Source organism: Zootoca vivipara, chromosome 6 (genome assembly GCF_963506605.1).
Source record: "Zootoca vivipara chromosome 6, rZooViv1.1, whole genome shotgun sequence".
In the NCBI taxonomy this organism is placed as follows: Eukaryota; Metazoa; Chordata; class Lepidosauria; order Squamata; family Lacertidae; genus Zootoca; species Zootoca vivipara.
Window position 1 is genome coordinate 32,506,071 of NC_083281.1, and position 24,629 is coordinate 32,530,699.

General features: G+C 48.9%; 1 protein-coding gene across 3 annotated transcripts in view; it reads left to right on the top strand.

Annotated features, from left to right (window-relative positions):
- Window positions 1–1,921: 1,921 nt before the first annotated feature.
- TMEM200B (transmembrane protein 200B) overlaps window positions 1,922–24,629 on the top strand; it is a 32,996-nt gene continuing 10,288 nt past the window's right edge. The window contains exons 1-3 of one of the 3 annotated variants that reach the window (XM_060275738.1): window positions 1,922–2,557; window positions 3,733–3,959; window positions 6,982–11,359. In XM_060275738.1, the coding sequence (XP_060131721.1) occupies window positions 11,322–11,359 (38 nt within the window). In that variant the 5' untranslated portion in view covers window positions 1,922–2,557; window positions 3,733–3,959; window positions 6,982–11,321. Of the gene's footprint in view, window positions 2,558–3,732; window positions 11,360–24,629 lie in introns of all 3 variants that reach the window. The other 2 variants (XM_035120387.2, XM_060275739.1) reach the window with 2 other exon arrangements.

Consider the following 24,629-nt stretch of genomic DNA (forward strand, 5'->3'; position numbering starts at 1 on the left):
AGTTTGGCTGGGATTGAAAACCTTATTCAGCTTGGAGGGGTGGCAGCTTTGTAGGCAGGCCGGCACCTAGAGAAGAAAGGAACCTTAGAGATAGGAAGCCTAAAGGCAAGGTACTGAAGAAAGGGGAGAGAATAGGAAAGGAACTAAGAAACAGAAACCAAAGTACATAAGAAAGAGACAGGTAAACAAGTGCCTAGGAAAGGGCTGGGAACCTGGGGCCCAACAGATGATGTTGGACTCCAACTCCCATCAGACCCAGCCAGGATGGCCAATGGTCAGGGACAAAAGGAACTATTGTCCAACAACACGTGGAGTACCAAAGGTTCGTCAGCAATAGGATGGGAGATGTCTGTGTGGCAGGCCCAGCACCAGAATGCATTTATTGGGGTACCAGCAACCTGATAGGGCCTTTTCCTGACATCTGCATTGGGTCCCCTTTAAAGCTTTAAAATGACCAGTGCATTTTAATCTCCCACAAATGTCCACACTACATGATGGGAAATTAAAATGTCAGCCACCTAGCACTGATCAGAGATCCTCAATGCTGTTGTCACCAGTTAAGCCTGTTGATGTCTTCTTTTAATCTGGAGCCAAGCTCTGATGCCTGGCATATATGAGTTTCATGTGTTTGGGTTAGATCCAGACTTAGGGCTATATTTGACTCTAAGAGCTACCCAAAGCAGACGCACTGAAATCAATGGACCTATGTCATGTTTATGGGTCTACTCTGAGTATTTCTAATGTTGGATACAACCAATTGTCATGCATAGAGTAGACCCAGTGAAATTCATGGGACTTGAGTCAGCTATGACTAAATTTCACTGTTACTCTAAACAGGACTAGGTCTGTAGCGAACCACTGGTTTGAATTAACCAGCCAATTATTTGGCTACAGGCTTTTGAGTATCCAGCCTTAGTCAAACTCAAAGCATCCCCAATGAAATTAATGGACATTACTAAATGAGGACTATTAATTGCAATGGGTTTACTCTGATTGAACTTAGTCGGCTACAACCCCATTTAGTTTTTCGCCAGAATCTGTAATTTTGGTGGCATGCACAACACCATACATTTAAAGTGCATGGCTTCCCACAAGAAATCTTGGGAGTTGTAGTTAACCTCACAGAGCTACAATTCCCAGCACCTTTAACAAACTAGGAGAGTTTTTGTGTGTGGAGGATATGTGTCTTAAATCAATGGCTACTAGACATCATGGCGATATCCAGTGTCCAATGAATACCAGTTGCTGGACCCAGCAGGAGGGCAGAATGCTCTTCTTTTCCAGTCCTGCTTCCCCTAGGCATCTGGTTGGCCACTGTGAGAACAGGACGCTGGCCTTGATTGGCTATTGGTCTGATGCAGCAGGGTTTGTGCTTTTTTTATTAAATATTTTTTATTAAAGGTTTCTTGAATTACAAAGGTTTGTGCACCAGGTTTGTTCTTTATGCACGGTGTGCATCAGCCTTAAAGAAGCAGATTACACGCCTCACATCACAGCTACCATAGGAGCCAACGGTTCTAGGGGGCCGAGGGGTCTTGGCCCCCCCAATAAAATATTTGAGTGGGCTGCCCCTCTAAAGTTGATGGACATTGTCATTCCAATGTTGTGCGTACACCGCATCATGTGTGGGGGGCGGGGAGTATTTTATTCAAGTTGGCACCCCTGACGGCTACTTTCCCCAGCTCCTTGCCCATTTCGTAAGGGCAATTGAGGGCACCCACCTACCCACAGAGAATGTTTCAGAATCATTTCCCTAGGCAAGCAGTTGACGCACCTTCTATTCAATCCTACTCTGAATTCAGCTGCTCCAACACGTGTGTGTGCGCGCGGGGCGGGGGGCGCAACTCGGTTGGTTCTCTGTCCCCGCCCCCGTTTCTTCTTCGCCTTCCCCCTAACCCCTCCCCTCTTGGGCCACGAACTCTTTCCCTCTACCAAGTTTGAAGCGAGAACTGGGCGGGCAGGGAGCGAGCAAGCGAGGGCGCGACCTACCTTTTCCAGTTTCAGCCTTGGGGAAGGAGAGCGTCTCGCTCCGCGAATGAACGCAAGGCAAGAAAAGAGCGGGAGCAAATCTCTTCCAAGCGCGATCGCGAGCACGACAATTAGTCCTGAGTTCCGAGCAGAGTACAGTACTGTGTAACCCGATACAAGAGAGAGAGAGAGAGAAACTCTGGAGACAGAGCGTGTGCGTAAAAGCGCACGAGAGAAAGATTGCAGAAGGGGCCAAAGAACAAATAACAGACTTGGGCGCAACAGAAACGGGATCTAGCAGAACGACGCAGAGGAATCCTCTTCTGGAGAGGGCAGAGCGGAGGCAGGTGGGCTGGGATCCAGCGGATCTGGCTGGGTCTCTGCGCCGCCGCGGCCGCCTCTCTCTCCCCCCTCCCCACGTGGCTGCTCCATTTTGCCCTAACTGCGCGAAACCAGGAGGAGGGGGATCAAGGAGGAGGAGGAGGCGGCATCCACTGCGCTTGGGCCGCCGCGAAGGCGCCTTTGCGGGGGTGGGAAGAAGCCGGGAGCAGCTGCCGAGACTGTGGGGAGCCCGGCGGCGTGGCGCAAGGTAACGGGGGTAGCAAGGGAGTGGGACAGTCCGCGCCAGGCGCTTCGGGCGTCCGTTCCCGGGCTCGAACTTCCTTTGGCACCTCGTGGAGAGAAAGGGAGAGGAGAGGGCTGGGGCTTTGATGTGGGACGCGGTTTGGCGGAGCTAAGACGCGGCAAGGCTTGGCGACAGAGGAAGGGGGGCTGTTTTCTGGGGAGGTGGGAGAGGGTGTTTTCTCGCCTCTTCCCGGCAACAGATCCTCCAGGCTGCGGAAACTCTTCCTGCTGGGGAGCGACCCGCTTTGTGCTTTGCCCGCTATCCCATTATAAAAGGAGTAATAATGTTCATAATATGACCATATAAGACCGAGAGAGAGAGAGAGAGAGAGAGAGAGAGAGAGAGGAGAGCGCGACAGAGAACTTCGTTGGAAGCTGGCTTTTGCGGAGCCAAACCATTGCTCTACCCAGCTCAATATCCTCCACGAGGGCTCTCGGGGGTTTCAAGCGGAAGCCTCCCCACCCCCTCCGACCCTACATGCAGAACTTGCGGCCCTTTCCCCTTAATTTGCACGTGGGCGCCGTGGAACTGACTTGTGCGGAGCCCCGTAGAACACACGTGTATGTGTGTGAGAGACCACTTGGGTACAAAACCACTGCTTCCAGTATCTCCATGCATCAAGCCCTCTTCCATCCCCCCCCCTGCAAAAAAGAGGAAACAGTAATGCCCAACCAGGGAGGGCTAAACTCCCCTCCCCCAGTCAGCAACACCCCCCTCCCCATCCGCCCCAATTCCCTCAGTCAAGGGGTTGTGTGTTGTTACACAGGCAGGAATATGAGAGGAACTTTGCTCATGCAAGGTAAGCCAGAGGCCCCCAAGCATTTAAAACCCACTCAGCGTACATTTAATGCACATGACTTCACCCAAAGAAACCTGGGAACTGTAGTTCTCCCCTCACAGAGCTGCAATTCCAAGCACCCTTTATGAAACTACAGTTCCCAGGATTCTTTTTGGGGAGAGGTGCTTTAAATGTGCGTCAAAATGTGCTTTAGATATATGGTGTGGATGGACTTAATTTTCATATGCATCCTTTTGGTTTTTCTTGCTGTTTTGTGCCCGGCCAAACAAACAAACAAAACCAGAAACTAGTCTGAGAGAAACTCACAGAGGTTTACTTCTCTCTCCCCCCCCCTTTCAAGCTCACCTTCGCAAAGAGTTTATGGCTGCAGCCTGCTCCCTCCCCCTTCCTGACATGTTTCCCTTCGGATGGCTCAGGAGGAACCAGCAAGCTGGGATGCTCCACTTCTGAGCTCCTCTCTCTTCCTCCATCCTCCGCGGGAGAGCAGACCCGGGTGCCGCTGGGGGAATAAGCCGAAGGCAAAGCGATCAGCCCATACACTTGAAGCAATGCGGTGGTGGACGAACGGTAGGTGGCTCCTTCAAGTTGATTCCCCTGGGAGTTGGGGTAGGTGGGTTGCGTGCAGCTTCTCCGAAAGGGGTGTCAGGGGCATGCAAGATGTTTAGATGCATTTGTTCAGAAGGGAACGTCTTGTACTTGGAGGGAGTGTTAAACTCTGCACTTAATGTTCTTACGGGAGGGGGGCTCTTTCTTAGATGGTAGGGTGTATTAATTACTCTGTTTACTTCAAAAGGTAGGAAGGCAACCCTTCTGTGTTGTTCGGTTTTTTGAGGGGGGTGGAGTGAGGATTCCAGCTTTTTATGCTGCCTGCAATGCCTAGCCTGATGGCACCGCTGCCTGAATTCCTTCTCAGAAAGCTTCAAGTCTCTCCTTAGACAGCCCCAAAATGACATTCCTAGAAGTGTTGTAAGGGCAGGGGTGGGGTGACCCAAAGAGACCTGAAAATGGTTGAAGTTCCTGTCTGAACGCAACGCTAAGCAAGGCATTTATGCTCGACTCAGTGCAGACACTTGCTTTCTCAACTGCTGTGCCTCAGATTGGCTGGAGGGCTAAAGTCAGACAGTGGGGCTGGCCCCCTGGTTGTTTCTTTCTCTGATATAGGGATCCTTGGGGCAGTTCAGGAGAGGGGGGGGTTCAGGAAGAGAAGGAACATCCATTGTTTGAAGCCCAAAGCGTAAAGCTCTTGAAGGAAGACTGGGGGTGGAAGCATGTCCATAAATCTAGGTTCTTGGCGCGGTGACAAAATCATAATAATAATAATAAACAACCCTCCCGGGTTTTATAGGACTGGTGGGGCTGCAGAAGTGCCTGTAGCATTTCACTGTTTTTTAATCGAGGAGGCGGCTGTGTCCTGAGCATGGCTATGTGCAGGGAGGGAGGGAGAGAAGCCCTTTGGCAGGTATCCATCCACTGTTGATAAAAAGAGATTTAAACGCAAGGAGACAGGCTTTACAGCCCAAGAGAGAGAGGAGATGCAGTGGGGTGAGAGTTCAAGACAGTGTCAGGCAATATCCTAGTAAAACTAGCTGGACTCATAATTCCTCCTCTGGGGAAGGGCCATGGCTGAGTGGTACAGCATCTGCTTTGCATGCAGAAGGTCTCAGGTTCAATTCCTGGGGCTGGGGCTGTCTCTTGTCTGAAACCCTGGAGAGCTGCTGCCAGTCAATGTAGAATAGATCAGGCTGAGCTAGATATACTAATTGTCCAGCTCCAGTTAGAAATTAGCCATGTGCCAGGTGCGTTTTTCAACTGGCATGGGTCCAGTTGTGACCCATGGAGATCTCTGGATGCCAGGATGGCGACCAGTGTAGCCAGTGATGGGAGCTGTAGTCCAAAATGTATGGAGGGCGCCAGGTTGGGGAAGGATTATCTGAGCCACTGTTGTCAATTCTGACTGGCAGGAGTTCTCCAGATCCACTGGCAGAGAAGTCTTTCCCAGGCCTGTTATCTGACTTTTTTTTAGCTGGAGATACTGTGGATTGAGCCTAGGGCTTTGCAACGCATGTCCTGTGCCAATTAGCTGATTCTCAAGTGAGCATAGAATTGCAGCCTTAATTACACAGGGTGGGATTCAGTTAGGTGTTACTCAAAGTAGACCCACTGCAATTAATGGACCTAACAGAGCTATGCCCATTAATTTGAATGGTTCTGCTATGAATTGCACTTCATTGAATTCCACACATACCTTAAGATCCATAGATGTAAAATATCCCAATTCACTTGGCACATTCTCACCTCCCTCCAATAATGTGAGCTACTCTCCTGTTCTTTTACCATTGTTGGAAAAAAGTTATTAAGCACAAAAAAACCCTCTCTCCTTCCTTTGTGCGACCTTTCCTGTATGGAGTAGATAATTTTAAATGGCTAATGGGGGATCAACATTTACAGTGCAATTCTATATAATTGAGTTCAGTGGGGCTTACTCCCTGGTAAGCTGTTTCTTCCCACAGTTTTGTTTAAGGAAACTCTGCCCCCCATGGGGATTTTAGACCGTGATGCAAAAACAAAAAACAAAACAAAAACCCATTTCGGAAGAGTTTTTCTTTAGCAATTGCTTAAGCAGAGCTCCCAAACTGTGCTTTAGACTCCTCTCTTATTAATGTGTGTGATGCAAAACATGGATGAGCAGCATGGAGGGAAATGGTTATAAAAACCTCTTGAGAGATTATCTAGAACTCAGATTATGACTCAAGCCTTTCCCCACTGTTTATCACACAGCAGAAATTATTATCGTTGTGCTTCCATAAATGTAACATTCATTTGCAAACTTGAAAAGCAAAAAGCCCCCTTAGCTCCATGCAGAGCACACACTTTGTACTGAAAGGTCCCAGGTTCAGTCCCTGACATCTCCCCCTAAGGCTGAGAAAGGTCCCTGTCTCAGATTCCCTGGAGAGCTGCTGCCAGTCAGTGTAGAATGTGCTGGGTGAGATGGACCACTTATCTGACTTGATAGTTTTCTGTGTTCATATGATGCTTTTTCAAATACATTTGTAATTTTCAGTTCTCATTTTAAGCAGTGCCGGGCCAACCTAAAAGTGGAGTTTCAAGAACATGTTGATGCCCCATCAGAGGACCCTCTTTTTTTTTTCAGGGGGAGGCAAAGGAGTCCCAAAATGGAGTGGTGGGACGGAATGTGTCCATGCAACACAGCAAGGCAGTGGATGTTTCTCTCGTGGCATCCATTCTATCAGACTGTAGAGCGGGGAGGGGAGAAGGAAGGCAGGGCTATTATTCCATTGGCTCTGCTGAGAGACCATCTATTGCCTTGGGCGCTCCCTCAGCCTAGTGGTAGCATCCATTCCATCAGGCTGCAGAGCAGAGAGAAGCAGGGATATTCTGTTGGCTCTACAAAGAGACCATCTTCTGCCTTTGACTCTGCACCCAAAAAATGTCCCCTAGCAGCAGCCGTTCCATCAGGCTACCTAAATTGTTTCCTAGTTGTTAAGAAAACTGGTAACTTTCAGAACTTGTGCCTGACTTTTTCCTTCTCCTTCTCCATCCCTGTTTCCTTTTGTGTTATGTCCTTTAGATTCTGAGCTTGAGGACGGGGGCTGTGTGGCTTTGCAAATCACCCTGGGAGTCTTCTTGCCTGAAGAGTGGGATAAAAATACTTTTAATAAATGGGTTTGTGTCAATGGAGCCTGTCTGCCATCCTAACTTAAACACTTAAACACCCATTCAAAGTAAGGGGAAAGGATTGGCACTGTTGGTTCTCATTTACATTGTCCTATAGCTGGACCTGATCGGCTCTGTGACACCGTGGTGCCTTCGTGTTCACTGTGTGATCCCTAATTGGTTGGGATCACAGCAAAAAAGGAGAAAGCCTTTACAAATGGCACAGAAACAGCAGCATGGCATGAATCCCTAGTTGGAAGACTACTGCAATATTTCAGTAAAAATGAGATATGCCCCCTTGCCCCATTCTCTACTGTAGGGGTTGGCAAAGTTTTTGTGACTTGGGCCGGTTCACAGTCCCGCAGACACTGCGGTGGGCTGGAGTGGACGCACACGCATGCACAAACACTATTTCTGGTGTTCCTTCCGGCGTGGAGGAGGCGTGCGCAACTTCCCATTGGCTGCAGGAGCTTCTGCAGCTAATCGGAAGCCGGCCAGCGTCATGGAAGGCAGTCCCCACTCTGCTCCATGGCGGTTTAGCGCGGCACATGGGAGCCAACCAAGCGAGGAGCGGCGGGGGTCCCCAAGTGGGTGCCGGGGGTCCATGGGCCAGTTAAACGACCCCCATAGGCCACTTGTGGCCCATGGGCTTTAGGTTGCTAACCCCTGCTCTACTGTAACAAAGGCAAAGTGCATGTAATGGCAGTAATCCTATACACTCTCCCTGTTCATTCCCTTTCCCTTTCCATGCTTTGCATAGGAACATAGGAAGCTGCCTTATATGGAGCTGTCGGACCATTGAGTCATCCAACTCATTACTTTTGACATTGACTGGCAGTGACTTTCTCAAATGCCAAGTGGGCTCCCTCCCCCCCCCTGGGTCCTACTTGGAAGTGCTGGAGATTGAACTTGGGGCTCTCCCGCTGAACTTTGACTGCTTGGTCTCCCTCGTGGCATTGTCCAGATTGTAAGCTTCTTGGGGCAGGGATCTGACCACCTTGGAATAAGTCTCAAAGTGGTTCTCTTCCTAAGACAGTCTGCATTAGCAGATGGCATTTCATCAGTCCGTGGTAATACCAAGCGCTTTGGTGGTTTGGCATGGCAGTTAAAGGGAAGCGCTGGGGAACAAATTGGCAACCGTTTCACTTTGAGGAACTCGGGTGACACACATGTAAGCCATTTGTTGAACTAGGGAGGCTGGGGAGTTCCATGGAGGAGCATTTAACATCATGCATTTCTTTCTTTCTTTTTTAAAAAAGAAGAAATGGATCTGCCCAAGTGCAAAGCATGTTGCTCTGGATTTCTGGCTTAATTATTAAGGATGGGAACCAGCTTTGCTTAAAGAATGCCAAAGTGCTGAGTAGAAATGCTTTGCAGGAGTTGGCCGCAGTGTGCTAAATGGTCCCACGGGTATGAGTCAGGGTATATTTTTACTTTTTTGCTTTCTGTCATCCAGAGATTCCAATTACAGTCGTACCGTGGTTGTTGAATGCCCTGGAACTCGGACGTTTTGGCTCCCGATCTCCGCAAACCCGGAAGTGATTGTTCCGGTTTGCAAACGTTCTTTGGAACCTGAACGTCCAATGGGGTTGGAGCTTCCTGCAGCCAATCGGAAGCTGCACCTTGGTTTCCGAACCTTTTGGAAGTCGAACGGACTTCCGGAATGGATTCCGCTCGACTTCCAAGGTATGACTGTATATATATTTTTTGTATCCAGATTTCTCGGGGGTCCCTTCCAATTCTATTGTTCTGTGATTTTCATCTCTCTCCTCCCCTCCTCTCACTGCATGTCAACTCCTCCCTCACCGACAGTCTTAGTGATGTGTGATGTGGATTTTCAGAACAGAGCTGTGGCTCCGTGGTTGAGCATCTACTTTGCACATGGAAGGTCTCAGGTTCAGCCCCCAATATCTCCAAGTGGGGGTTCAGCCCCCAATATCTCCAAGTGGGGCTGGGAAAGTATCCTGCCTAAAACCCTGGAGAGCTGCTGACAGTCAGTGTAGGCCAGGCATAGGGAAACTTGGCCCTCCAGATGTTTTGGGACTACAACTCCCATCATCCCTAGCTAACAGGACCAGTGGTCAGGGATGATGGGAACTGTAGTCTCAAAACATCTGGAGGACCGAGTTTGCCTATGCCTGGTGTAGGCAGTACTGAGCTAGATGGACCAATGAGTCTGACCCTGTATCTGACGTGCCTAACATTTCTGATTTGGTATGTTTGAATGATGTGCTTCTTCTGGCTTTATACGATCACCTTATCTACCACCCCACCTATTTACAGATACATAGAATACATAGAACGTTTGTTTGTGCGGTGTATTTAAAATATTGCATCCAGCTAAATTTTACTGAAGAGTTGACCCATTGAAATTAATGGACCTAAGTTAACTGCACCCACTGATTTCAGTGGGTCTAGCACTGAAGGCAACCCTGTGCTTCCCGAAAAAAGATAATTGCAACTCTGAAATGGGCTTTGCTTGTATCCATATAGGGTGTTGCAGGAATTAACGTTCTGAAGTCACGGATTTCTCTGAACCGCATCGCTGTAGAGTTGGGCGGCGAGGGAGGAAAGGGCCCCTGCACCTTTAACAGTTGTGTAGGAAGAGGGGGTTTCTTCAGGCTGCCATGTGGCCCTCCCCTCTTTTATGTCTAGCTCCCCTGCCATTCAGTGCAGGGAAGGGGGCATGGCTCAGTGGCAGAGCATCAGTTTTGCAGGCAGAAGGTCCCAGGTTCAATCCCTGGCATCTTCAGGTTTGGATGGAAATGTCCCCCATTTGAAGCCCCAGAGAGCCGCTGCCAGCTGCTGCTGCCGGTACGGAGGGAGATGGTCCAATGGTCAGACTTCGGTGTGATGCTGAATGCGGGTGAACAAACTGAAGCCTGATCCAGACAAGACAGGTGTTCCTGGTGAGTCAAAAAGTCAGACAGGCTCCCCCTGAAAACTCAGGTTCGCTGCTTGGGTGTATTCCTGGATTCAATCCTGAGGCTAGATGCCCAGGTGTTGGGGGTGGGTGTCAACTGTACCCCTGTCTGAAGATGTCTGATCTGGCCATAGCGATGCACAGTTTAGTTATATCCTGTTTGGATAATTGTCATGGGGACTGCCTTCTGCAGGTCCAAGATGCTGCTGCCAGATTGCTGACCAGAGCTGGTTATAGTGGAAACAGAAGCTCATTGTTACAGCAGTTCCAATGTGCTGGCTGTGACCTACAAAGCCCTATACATACGGCTTGGGTCTAGGCTACCCAAAGAACCATATCTCCCTATATGAGCCTGCCTGAGCTTTGAGAACTTCTGGGGAGGGGGGGGGGCTTTGTCTCAATTTTGCCACCTTCACAGGCAGGTTCATGAGGACACAAGGCAGGGCCTTCTCAGTGGCTGCCCCCAGATTGGGAATTTGCTTCCATGGAAAGCTAGACAGGTCCCCTCTCTGCTTTGCTTTCACCAACAGGCAAAGACTTTTTTGTACAGACACTAACTGGCTGTCTTCTGAGGGTGGGTGCTGCACATGTTGTCTTTTGTGTGTGCTTTCAAACAGTGTCGAGTGTTTCTAGGGCTGTTTTTAAATAGGGCTGTTTACTTTTTTCTTTTTAAAATATTTATATTGATTGTGTGTTTTTAGCTGCATTTGTTTCAATTCATGCTGGGAGCCTCCTTAGATCCTGTAAGAGGAAAAAAAGTGGGATATAAATAACATAAAACATAACATAGGCAGCTTCCTATGTATGTGTAGCCAGATTGCTGTACATGTAAGTTTTCCCTTACAAGGCAAAATAGCATCTTTGATGAAATTACTTTAGTTGGGGAAGCGATGTGGGAAACAACAGCAGATCTCCCCTCTCTCAGCACCACTGCCCTGATCAAGATGGTGTTTCACTCCTTGAAGCAGTTTTTTTGGCCATTTTTAAAGAGATGGGAGATCAGATCTTCATCATCTCCTTTCTTCCCGCCCCCTTTGGACCTTGTCAAAAATGCTTTGATGGTGTTTCCTGCTTGGCAGGGGGTTGGACTGGATGGCCCTTGTGGTCTCTTCCAACTCTATGATTCTATGATTCTTTTACATCATTGTCACCAAAACCCAATGGAATATGGGTTGCGGTAAGTAGCTGGAGGTTTGTAAGGTGTGTCTTGTTTCTCCCTTGTAGACCCTTTGGGGAAAGAGCTCTTAAAACATGGATGAGGAACCTGCAGTCCTACAAATGTTAGGCTGGACACCATCACCCTGAGCAACTTGCCATGCTGGCTGGGGCTGATGGGAGTTGCAGTTCAACAACATCTGGATGGCCTCAGGTTAGCCATCCCTGCCTTAAAATGTCCTCTCTTGTCAAGTACGGTTAACAGCATAAGAATTTGCAAGCTCAGAAGGACAAAGGACAAACATGGGGCTTTCCAACGGTCCGATTCTCTTATGCCATCCCTTCAACTACAGGCCCGTTCAGAACAGGCTGTGCTACGAGTTACCCTAGCTTGTTGCAAGGATCTGCCCCATCAGTTCCCATGCATGCTTTGACCTTAAGCTTACCATAAGAGTTGAGCAATGCAGATGCCCTGATTTCTGAGGATACTAAATGGCTGGAAAGTGTTCAGTGTGTTTCTGTAGTCTTTGGTAGAAACTGGATCGTGCCAAACGTTAAGGCTTCAGGCGGCCAACTCATTTGGTGACCCTTCTGCTTTATGAGAGACTGCGGATCCCTTTCCTAGCTAGAGAGCTGAGTTTAATTAGCAGTGTGGAAATGGGGGCGGGAGACAGTAGACTCCGTAATTAGCATTTGGCCATTGCACTGAATAGTTCAGCATGCCACTTCTGTCGTACAGAAGAATGCACCAGACGGGCTCAAGAGCCCTCCTTTATGAAAAGGAAAGGTTACTGCAATCCTTTATTGTTATTTATTAAATGTGTATGCCGCCCTTCATCCAAAAATCACAGGGCAGTTCGCAACAGAAAAATGAGAACACAATACAAAGCAAAAACAAGAATAAAAACTGACCACCAACCCACCTCCCACAACCACACTTAAAAGGCCATGAAATGTTAATCAGCGAAATGCCTGGTTGAAGAGAAGCATTTTCACCTGGTGCCTAAAGGTATGTAATGAAGGGCCAGTCGAGCCTCCCTGGGGAGAGCATTCCACAAATGGGAAGCCACAGCAGAAAGGCTCATTCTAGTGTTGCCACCCTCCAGACCTCTCAAGGAGGAGGCACACAAAGGAGGGCCTCAGAAGATGATCGCAAGGTCTGGGGCAGTTCACACTGGGAGAGACAGTCCTTGAGGTATTGAGGTCCTGAGCCATTTAAGGCTTTATAGGTCAAAACCAGCACTTGGAAACTTAAATGCAGACAGGCCAGGATTGGTGTAATAGGCTCAAACCATCTTGTCCCAGTGAGCAACCTGGCTGCTGAATCCTACACCAGCTAAAGTATCGAAACCATCTTCAGAGGCAGCAGCCCTATGTATAATGGTTTGCAGTAATCTAACCTCAAGGTTACCAGATACTCACGGATCTGTGGGTTTGATTCCTCTGCTGGGAACTGGTGCATGCAGCCAAAATCAGCAGGTTTTAACCTCCACTCATCAGCTGATGAGCAGGTATTAAATCCTGTTCAGTTTGGCTGTCTGTGCCTATTCCTCTGCTGGGAACAGGCATGCCCAGCCAAAGCTCCTAAGGGGCTGTTTGAAAGCCCTTTTGCAAATAGCCTTGCACTGCTCTTTAAACCTCTGGTGGGTTTTTTGGGGGGTGATTCAAAAAAGCAGTGTGGGATTGTTTGCAAAAGCTGTTTCAGAGAGCTCCGCTCTGCTCTTAGGAGCCCCAACAGCCAGGGCTTCACAGTGCTGTCAAATCTGATGTTGCTATGATGTCAGGTGATTGACAGGAGAGAAGCCCCAACCACCTGTCAGATTTGGCCCTCCAGAGGTGGAGAGAGAAGGATCTGGCCTCCTGGCCAGAAAAGGTTCCCCGCCCTTGATATATAGTTTTGAACTAAGCATCTAGTTCTTCTGCAAGCTTCTGGAATTAATGCACAGCGACGGTGCCAGGGCCATAAACTCTGACATTGTAACCATAGTGGGCATTCTACCAATTATTTGAGTTCATTTCTGTATGCACAGTCTCTTAGCAGGCTTTCAGAATCAGTCTACGTGAAAGAGATAGATAGATAGAAAATGGAACTGAGCACAGGAATTCTCACTGCTTTTACGGAAATGACACTCTTCGCTTCCATCTCTCCTGTGACTCTGAGCTGATTGCTGCTGTGTGCCAACTTGTGGCTTGGGTCCAGCTCCGTAAAAAGAGCAGTTCTGTTGACAGCTCTCTGGTGGAGAGAGCAAAAGTGCCAGTTAACGAAGGGCACATTCACAGATCACAAGCCCGCTGCCAGCTCTTCCAAACTGGAGCATCCTTACCATTTTCAAACTTCTCTTGGCATTCTTTTTTTGCTTTAATCTCATGCCACATCAGGCCTTGTTGCTGTGTTTACTGAACCAGAGAGTTCAGTATGAAGGATGTGGCCAACATGACAGTCAAGTCTGGGCAATGGGATGGGCTTCCTTTAGTCTGTAGCTCAGCGGTAGAGCAGATGGTTTGCATGCAGTTCCCAGGATTGATCCTTGGCATCTCTGGTTAGAAAGAGCAGGTGGCAAGCAATCGGAAAGAGACCCTGAGACCCAGTCAGAGTAGACAACACTGGGTTAGATGGACAAAGAAGACAGCTTTTTCATGATGCTTCTGATTCCTACAATATCCATGTGCAGGATGCTCTGGACACTGAAATGTGGAATGACAGGGTGGAGAGAGAAACAACCTTTTAAGTTTGTTTTTATCCTATATAATAATTTGCAAGTTGTCCCTGCGTCCAAGCTGTCCCGTGTGTCCCTGGGTCACTGCGCATGTCCCCCAGGGACACAGGGATTGGACAGCAGAGACTGGACACACACGCGCGCGCGCTCTCCCCCCCACCTACCGTTTCCCTGCGGCCGCCAACCGCTGATCCCAGCCGGACTGAGCGTTGGCGGGGGGGGGGGAGAGAGCGCGCGCGTGTGTGTCCAGCAATGTCTCCTTCCTGTCACTTCCCGTTTCCCGGCGGCGGCGGACCAAGGGGACCACGTTTCCCGTAGGCGACGGGGAAAGCCTGGCCGCCCTTGAGGAGCCCGGCGCCTCGCGGACAACCCTCCCTGTCTCCTTGCTGTCGGCGGCTGCGGGAGAGGTACGGAGGAGGAGAAAGCAGCGCTTTCTCCTCCTCCGTTCCTGTCCCCCTGCCGCCAACAGCAAGGACAGCAAGGACAGGTCCCAGGGTTCGGAGAAGCGCTTGCGCAAGCGCTTCTCCGAACCCTGGGATGTCTCCTTGCTGTCGGTGGCTGCGGGAGAGGTACGGAGGAGGAGAAAGCAGTGCTTTCTCCTCCTCCGTTCCTGTCCCCCTGCCGCCAACAGCAAGGACAGGTCCCAGGGTTCGGAGAAGCGCTTGCGCAAGCGCTTCTCCGAACCCTGGGATGTCTCCTTGCTGTCGGTGGCTGCGGGAGAGGTACGGAGGAGGAGAAAGCAGTGCTTTCTCCTCCTCCGTTCCTGTCCCCCTGCCGCCAACAGCAAGGACAGGTCCCAGGGTTCGGAGAAGCGCTTGCGCAAGCGCTTCTCCGAACCCTGGGATGTCTCCTTGCTGTCGGTGGCTGCGGGAGAGGTACGGAGGAGGAGAAAGCAGCGCTTTCTCCTCCTCGGTTCCTGTCCCCCTGCCGCCAACAGCAAGGACAGGTCCCAGGGTTCGGAGAAGCGCTTGCGCAAGCGCTTCTCCGAACCCTGGGATGTCTCCTTGCTGTCGGTGGCTGCGGGAGAGGTACGGAGGAGGAGAAAGCAGCGCTTTCTCCTCCTCCGTTCCTGTCCCCCTGCCGCCGACAGCAAGGACAGGTCCCAGGGTTCGGAGAAGCGCTGCGCAAGCGCTTCTCCGAACCCCAGGATGTTCTAGCGCCCGTTATTGAACGGGCTGAAATACACTAGTTGTATATAATGCCTTCCCCCGCATGGCAGAGGTCAAGGCAGTATTCATAGGATTCCTGAAAAGTCTCCCATCCAAAGATTGACCAGAGTAAGACCTGCTTAGCTTCAGCAAGGTGGCTGCATCATATACCTTCATACCATGTTGTCAACTGCACATAGTTGACATAAGTATTCTGGCAGCAGTGTTAGAAACTGATATATAAAAGTTATTCGCCATATGACCCCTTACACCTACGCATAGCTGCCAAGTTTTCGCTTTTCTCGCGAGGAAGCCTATTCAGCATAAGGGAAAATCCCTGTAAAAAGGGGATAACTTGGCAGCTATGCACCTACGGGAATGTTTAGGCCCCTTTTGAAAAAAAGAATATTACAAAGCTGAAAATGAATTGTGTATATTGTCAGCTCCAGCTAAAATCTGACTCATGCCATAGCACAGCACCAAAAAAATGCTGCTGTGCACCAGCGAGTCAGATGGTGGAGATGTCAGGTGCCATCTTGGCACCGGGGCATCTTCACTTGGTTGCAAGTGACCAATAACCAGGTGCAAAATGCACCTGGCGCCTGGCTAATTTCAAACAGTTTGGCAGGGAGGGTTTTCATTAGAGTGTTAGCGGCTGGCGCAAAGTCAGTAGCGGGCAGCGGGGCTTACCTGACCTCCCATTGCTGCAGCCTGCCAGGGGCAGAAGGGGCAAGGTTGGCATGGTGCGAATGCATTGGCAGAGCCAATCCATACTCCTGCTGGTTCAATGGCACTGCTCCATCTTTGCTACTGCCCTCTCCCTGGCCCAGGAAGCTGCAGCAATGCTAGTGATGGGTAGGTACGCGCCACCACCTCACTGACATCTGCTGTGCTAAACCTACAATCCTGTGCCAGCTTACTTGGGAAGACACCTTATTGACTACAGCAAGACTAACTTCAGAGTAAACATGCATAGGATTGCCTTATAAATCTGGGTTCAGGGGGTGTAATAACATGTTCTTAGGGTCTTTTTTTTGCAAACAAGCATTACTGGTGTAATGGTGAACACAAAGGACATTTTCATGTGTGGGATTAAGGGGAAGAAATCTGATGAAGATCACTTGTGAAAGTGAGCCTACCTAATTCACACATTTTGGAAAAACAGGAGAATTGAAACACAACTCTGCCATTTTACTGCAAACCAAACGATAGCTCTGAGCCTCCCGTTGAGCATTGCAACACTGCTGTTGTCGCTGTCTGCTCCCATTCTGGCCAGCGCAGGGGTTCACAAGAGGGCACCTTGCTCAGGGTCCTCTTAGTCCTGGAGCCCATCTTACTGAGCACAATGGGCTTCCCTTCACCTTCAACACAGCAGTGAGTGTGCTTTCCAAAATCTATGACTTGTTTGCCTATTATTGGCATATTTTTTGTGTGTTTTATCAGTGGAGGCTGATCACCCTCCCTTCCGTTCTCTGCAGGTTAACACAGTGATTTTACCATCTGAGCAGGTATTATTCGCATGATGCAGTTAATGCGATAGTATCATTTTTATAAAGTACTTTTTTGTGCGTGTTCATTTTCAAACATTTGTGGGGTGCTTAATCTTGCAAGTCTGGTGAGGTGCTACGGCTTGTTTCACATCCTTTCTTCTAAAAAATCACCCACCGGGTCCTTTTTAGACCACATTCTGTTGAGAAACCCATGTGGCTGCTCTGACCTACTTGCCTGTCTAACCTTGAACGCAAGCCTGGACAGGAAAGAGCAATGGGAACAGAAATATAGGGATGACTAATAAGCAGCAGCAGAAACCTTGCTCCATGGGGTCTTCAGGTTTGGCTGCCCCCATCCCAAGAATAATTTCCTGGAGCTGAGAAAGGTGTGGGGATCAGGGTAACCAAGCTCACATTCACACCATCCGGTTAAAGCACATGACTTTGTGCCAAAGAATTTTGGGAACTGTAGTTTGTTAAGGGTGCTTGGTATTGTAGCTCAGTTGGGGGTAGGTTAAGCTAACATTCCTAGAAGTGGTATAAATGTGCTTTAAATGTATGGTGCAGATGTGACTCTCAGATGCTTCAAGGTGCATTAAAAAACCCAACCTCTTCTACAAGGAAAGGTCAAATACTTTGGAGGGTTTTTTTTGTTGTTGTTTAAGGAGAAAACCACCAGTAGAACCCTGTGTATGTCTCCTCAGAAGCAAGTCCTGTTGAGTTCAATGGGTTTCACTGCCTGCTGAGTGTGTGTTCAGGGCTGCAGATTTTCAGTGGGACCTGCAACAAAAAGTTGCAGTATGGAGTGCTCTTGTTCACTCTTCCAGTCCACAAGCCACGCCTTCCCCCACAATCCTCCATTCCGCTCTAGTTTTCCTGCCCCTCCACTGTCAACATGCTCAGCCCTTTGAGAGTGTGCAGCCCTTACTGTGTTGTTTTTGGGGTAACCTTCTTTATAAGTGTTTCAATTCCAGCGATTTTTGAAAAATGTTGGGGTTTCTCCAAGCCTGCTGATATTTCCCTCCTGTGCATGGACAGTGCTGTTTTGGAGACAGCGCTCCAGTAGAGTGAAAGGGGGTAGGGATGTGCATAAATATGGACAAAGCAGATAGAAACACTTCTTTCTCTTTCGCATAATATTTGAGCATGGAAGTTACCCAGTGAAACTGATTAGTAGCAGATTCAGGATGAGCAAGAGAGAAGCTTCTCCAAATCACACATACCTAATGGTGGGATTCATTGTGGCATTGACCACTGGCTGAGATGGCTTTGAAGTGGAGTGAGAGAAATTCGGGGGCGGGGGGGAGAATCAAATTCCTCAAGGCTCTGTGGTGCAATGGGTCAGTGTGTCTTTGCTGCTGGTTTGAGCCCACCCAGAGAGCCCAATGCAGAATTCCTGCATTGCAAGGGGTTGAACTAGATGACCCTTGCGTTCCCTTCCAATTCTATGGTTCTGTGGGTATAACACTTATTAGCAAAGATGGCAATGTGGCACCTCCGTGTTCTTGGCAGTATATCCCTGTAGACCAGTTTCCGGGGAGCAGTAGTGGGAGAGAGCTATTGCACTCATGTGCTTCTGATGGGCTTCCTGAAAGAATTGGTAGGGAACTGTGGGAAACTGGATTGTACAGACCACTGCTCTGATCCAGCAAGTTTCCTCTTAACACGTCTCTCATAACAAATTGGGTGGTTGAGTGCCAATCATCCAGGACCACAGAGGCTCTTCTTCTGATAGGTGCCACTTATAGTAAAGCCACATAACTGAGCTTGTAAGCGGTGAAATTACGCCAAAAGTGTAATGTTCATTTGAAGGACCAGGGGAAAGCTGCTTACGGCAGACGAGCTTTATCAGGGTTTGAGCCAGCGTTATTCTCAAAGCCAAAGAACCAGAATGTGCAGACAGCAGGGGGATGATCTGGCACAGCCAGGCAGGTGACTCAGGTGACCCTTTAGGGCATCTTTATCCAAAAGACCCTGAACAGCCACAGAGGAAGAGAAAGCACATCACACATTGTAGCTGGTCTAAGGAGAGTTCCAAGTTCTTAGTTTCACTGGAGGTGAGGATGGGGGTGGTTCAAAGAGAGCCCCCGACTCCCTGGCCGAAAAACTCAGCTGTTCCTTCTTTTGTCTGTAGACTCGCTATATTCAGCCTCTGGACTCTCTCTGGGATTTCCCAAACAGGGCTTTGCTTCATAAGGTGCCAAGCGTTTGGGTTACCTTCGTGGCTTTGGCAGAATGGAGCCAGCAAAGCGGGCCGGTTACAAAGGAGGCTCTGAAGAAGCTGGGCTTGCAAACAAAAGTTTGGCTCTGGGTGCCAGAGGCATGAAAAATACGCAACACTTTGATGTCTCCCCACTCTCACTGTTTCTCCTTTTGTGCCTTTTCCCAGCCTGCCCTTAGTGCTGCCTCTCTTTCCCACCCACCCACCCCACTCCAGCCACCCTTTCTCTTTCCTCCCTACTCAGCACCAGACTGAAATGCTTTTTGGCAGCCTGGGAGAAAAATAGTGAAGTTGACCTTCTTAACTGTGGCCGGTTTGCGAGCATCCTGCTGGCATTTGCTATCATTAGCTGACTGACTTTGGTCCATCCAGCTCTAACTTGATTATTAGCAGCGAATCTTGGGTGGGGTTTCAAGCAGGGGTCTCTCAGCCTCACCTGGAGATGCTGGGAATTGAACCTGGGACCTTCTGCATGCAAGGCAGTTGCTTTCCCACTGAACTGTGGCCCTTTCCTTTACAGTGGAACCTCGGTTTATGAACACCTCGGTTTATGAATTTTCGGTTTATGAACGCCGCGGACCCATCTGGAACGGATTAATTCATTTTCCATTACTTTCAATGGGAAAGTTCGCTTCAGTTTATGAACGCTTCAGTTTATGAACAGACTTCCGGAACCAATTACACCCATGCTTCAGTTTATGAACGCTTCAGTTTATGAACAGACTTCCGGAACCAATTGTGTTCATAAACCGAGGTACCACTGTACTCTCACGGCAACATGACTCCAGTTGAACTTGACTTGTATTCCATTTCCATCTGCAGGGTCTGTAGATGTTTGAATCTTGAACTGCCTTCACATTACAGAAGCTATAAATAAAGCAGTTACGGTTTTCCCTTTGGCTTAAGGAGAGCCTGTAGAACACACAATTCAGGGCGCGTTTAGTCTCTCTGGGTTTGCTTTGGAAACAGCCCCAGGGTGGCCCAATCAGGGCTGTGCTGTGCTGGGCCAAGGGGATTAATTCTCCCTGAGGTTGGAAGCAGCAATGCTTCTGAATGCCACTTCTTGGAAACCACAGGAGGAGGGCGGGCTCTTGTGCTCAGGTCCTGCTTGCAGGTTTCCTCACAGCTGGCCACTCTGCGGACAGGATGCTGGACTAGATGGGCCATTGGCCTGATCCAGCAGGCTCATCTTATGTTTTCTCACCCCCGTCTCCAATGCACACAATCCTGATGAAAGTCTCCCACACCTGAAGCTGCAGTTTGATCCAGGCGGAGGACTATAAATCAGTGGTAGAGTCTTGCATGCAGAAGGTTCTAGGTTCCATCCCTGGCATCTCCAGGTAGGGCTGGGGGAAAGCTCCTTCCTGAAACCCCAGAGAGCTCCTGCCAGCAAGTGTAGACAAGATGGAGCTGGAGGAAGCAGTAGGCAGTTTCCTGGAGAGAACTTAGCGTTAATGTCCAGCAGGAAGTCAGAGGCTGCAATGAATAAGCACCTCTCACTGAAACCCGTCTTCTAAATGGGGGTGGGGGAATTGCAGCAATGGGTACTGCATAATGTGGGCATGTTGTAGGAGACCCTGCAAAATAAAATAAAAAGAAAGCAAAATTTAAAAAAGAGAAAGCACCATCCTTTGCATGCTCTATTTCCCCCTTTTGGAACACAAGACATTTTTGAAGCCAATTAGCAGAGTGAGAGCGCAGGAGATTAGACAACGTAGCCACCTATTTATGGAAAATCACAGCATATTTATAATGTGGTGATGTGATGAGCTAAAAAGCAATATTCATCTATGTGAATGTTGGAAGATTTAGGACGGATGAAGCAAAGTGCTTCCTCACGCAGTGCATAGTTAGATTCGCTGCCCCAAAACGTGGCGATGGCCGCCGGCTTGGATGACTTTAAGCATGGATTAGACCAGGCATCCCCAAACTGCGGCCCTCCAGATGTTTTGGCCTACAACTCCCATGAACCCTAGCTAAGAGGACCAGTGGTCAGGGATGATGGGAATTGTAGTCCAAAACATCTGGAGGGCCGAAGTTTGGGGGTGCCTGGATTAGACAAATCCATGGAGGCTGCCAATGGCTACAGGCTATGGTCTTCCACCACCGTTGCGGGAGATATGCCTCTGAATCACAGTTGCTGGGAGATCAAAAGTGGGGGAACTGACATTTCGCTGAGCTCCTGCTTGTGTGTTTCCCATAGACATCTGGTTGGCCCTTGTGAGAACAGGATGCTTGGCTGTTGGACCACAGGCCTGATCCAAAAGCTCCTTTCAATTTTCATAGATATTACTGAGGACAATGTTCTTTGCACAAGCAACTGATTTTGTATCTCGGTTATGAATTGCTTATGGAGAGAGAGAGAGAGAGAGAGAGAGAGAGAGTTTGGATTTGATATCCCGCTTTATCACTACCCGAAGGATTCTCAAAGCGGCTAACAATCTCCTTCCCCTCCTCCCCCACAACAGACACCCTGTGAGGTGGGTGGGGCTGAGAGACTTCAGAGAAGTGTGACTAGCCCAAGGCCACCCAGCAGCTGCATGTGGAGGAGCGGAGATGCGAACCCGGTTCCCCAGATTACGAGTCTACCGCTCTTAACCACTACACCACACTGGCTATGGATATTCTGCTACTTATTTTTACTTGCCTAAACTATTGCTAATCTGATCCCCCACCTCCATCTTTTTATCATCATCTCCTTTCAATTATCTTCTTCTAAGTTGTTGCAGAACACAGAAATTAATGTGTCATTTACCATCACTTTTTTAAAAAATGGCTTCTCGCCGCTGCAGCAGAAAAAAATTGTGATCTTTTTCAGAACGTTCTCACAGAATCAGGAGAGTTGGTGGACCCCCCACCGAGGACTCTGCAAAGTTAATCCGGTTTCTTGCCCAACATTGTTTACACAACAGTAACAGGGAACAGAAGGCAGCAGGAACGATTTCAAAGCAAAGCCTAGTAGGGTGGATAGTAGCGTTTTTACTAAAGAATCTTCTGGGCGCCCCAGAGTGTTGCAGCAGGTGCTGCATTTTTGGATGCCGTCCAAAATTAAAATCAGAGTGAATGTTGCCATTTACATCCTTTGGAGGTGATGTGCACCTTTGGGCTATTATCCTCTGAGCAGCCATCAGCTGAGGAGCTCTCTGTTCTTCACTTGCTGATTTTGCAATCTGCTTGACATTCCGATCAAAATAAACCTCCCTTCAAGTCGGAACGTTGGGCTGTGTACACGTTGCAGTTGAATCTTGATCCATTGCACACCCACTGCTGGTGTTTGAAGCCGAGTGCTCTTGGTGTTGGCCACGATCCACCTGTATCCTGTAGTTTCTCGAGAAATGCTGCTGTTTGGCACGTTCTCCCTCAAGCCAGCTTCCATCCTATTTGAGAACCTAAGCTGAGGTGTGTACACTTGAAACAGTGATTGCACATGTGCCGATGACAGCTACCAGGAATTCAGGCAGGGGAAGGCACAGGCACAGGAAACAGATCAGGTAATGGGCATCAAGTGATGCCTTCTCTTTGGTGTGCATAGCAATGTAAAAATGTGACTTGAAACACAACAACCTCACTGTATTTGAAGCTGACAAGGTGTACACAGCCTTGATCTCAAAAGGCTGGCTTTCAGCACATCCCACTGATTTCTCCTGTTTTGAAGTGAATGGGTCCTCTGGTGAACATGGCATCTAGTAGCACCCAGATCCTGTCCCCCGAGCTCTCGGTGAATTGGCCATGGTAAGAAGCAGCAGAAGCCTCTCAGTTTGCATGGAAGAGACTCCAGCTCTTTCTTACATTCTCCAGACCCCAGCACAAATGTGAGGGAAAGTGCTTTATCTCTTAACGGCTTCTGACTTCACTGGAGAATTGGAGAGGGCTTGACTTCTTGGCTTAGTGAAGGGATGGGGAATGGGTGACTCCCAACAGCCATCAGCCATCATCAGCGTGGCTGATGGCCACAGTCAACACAAAATGGCTGAAAGTCCTATTCCTTCACAGTGGGCGCATAGTTCCTCCTTGCACGGGGGTGTCCTTGATTGGGCCAGTGTCCTCTCACACATGTACACTGCATGGGCTTTGGGAGGCATAGCTTCCAGGTGTGGCCAGGTCATGCATCGACATGGGATCTGCAACAAATATTGTGGCTTACTATGCAAGATTCTAGCCTGCCAGTCATCTCATCTTCCAGTGTGTTCCCATCTACATTCTGTCACCATCCCCTCCAAAATAAACACCCTTCAACATTCTGTGGCTACTGAGCATGCTCAGCCTTCACTGGGCTATTTTTGAATGCACCCTCCTTAGTTTCTCCCCCTGCCCCCAGTGTCCTTTGTTAGCTGCCAAGTTCTCCCCTTTTTTTAAGGGAAACTCCCTTATGCTGAATAGGCTTCCTTGTGAGAAAAGGGAAAACTTGACAGCTATGCCCCCCCCAAGCTTCCTGAAACCTCATTTTGGGGTATGGGTGGTGCTGTTTTGGCTACAGAAGCACTGAAACACACACCAGGACATCAGAAATTGATGGATTTGTGTCTGAGTGCTTAAGTAAATTATTGTTCCAAGAAGGTCTGGGAGGGCCTTCCATTTTTAGGATTTCTGAAGCATGGAGATGTAAAAGATTGACAGGAATATGGGAAGAGGCAGTGGGGCAAGGAGTCCTTAAATGCTGCTCCCTCCTTACCCCTACAGTGTAGGTGACACAAGAAGGCTGTGTTGAAAGGGGGCTATTTTTAACCCCCCCTTAATCTCAGCCTATGATTAAGATTCTTCTCCATCTCCACAGAAGGAGGTGACTGGAGAAATGAATGCAGTCGCAGTCAAGAGTTCATAGCTGCTGCTTCCTTTTCCGTAGCTGCCAGTTTCGGGGGTGATGATGCTTCGCTAGAAAGTATGTTATCAGAATTAGCTGAGCCTGCAACGACAAGGGAGGAGTGTAAGGCCACCTTTTGACTCCTCATACTTTTTAATATTTGGTCACATAAAGACATTTGGGCAGGAGGTGTGCTGTTTTCAATCTGGTGGAGCTGCACTGTGACCTTTTTTGCCATGTAGTTGAAAAAGAATGTATTCTATGCCCTCTGGCATGCCTTTGTTTCTAGAATTAATGTTTCAGCAGTGTAGGGGATCAGATTTGACGATCCCATCCCAATCGCTGATGTAGAACCACCCACTTTCGGCAGCACGTTCCCCTCACCTTTGGGGATGCGAATGATGCTGAGGGGTGTTATGGAGGCAAAGATAGTAGAAGCAGAGTTTGCTACCAGATCTGGATCAGGTGACAGCCATCTCTGTCGCTTTCATGCTGGATGACGTGCTGCCACTGCAGTAGAGCAGAGGATGTGGGTGGCGCTGTGGTCTAAACCACTGAGCCTCTTGGGCTTGCCAATCAGAAGGTCAGCGGTTCGAATCCCTGCGACAGGGTGAGCTCCCGTTGCTCTGTCTCAGCTCCTGCCAACCTACCAGTTCGAAAGCATGCCAGTGCAAGTGGATAAATAGGTACCGCTGCAGCGGGAAGGTAAACGGTGTTTCTGTACGCTCTGGTTTCTGTCACGGTGTTCTGTTGTTCCAGAAGCGGTTTAGTCATGTTATGTATTCAGGCCACATGACCTGGAAAGCTGTCTGTGGACAAACGCCGGCTCCCTCGGCCTGAAAAGGAGATGAGCGCTGAAACCCCATAGTCGCCTTAACCGTCCAGGGGTCCTTTACCTTTTTTTTTTTTTTTTTTTTACTGTTAGAGCAGAGTTGAGGAATCTGCTATCTTCCAGGTGTTGTTGCACTCCAGCTGCCATCATCCCTGATGGATGAGCATGTTAACAGGAGTTGATGGGGAGCTGCCCTATATTGAGTCAGATGCATTTGCCCCTCCAGTTTAGTACTGTCTACCCTGACTGGCAACAGCTCTTCAGAGGTTCAGTCT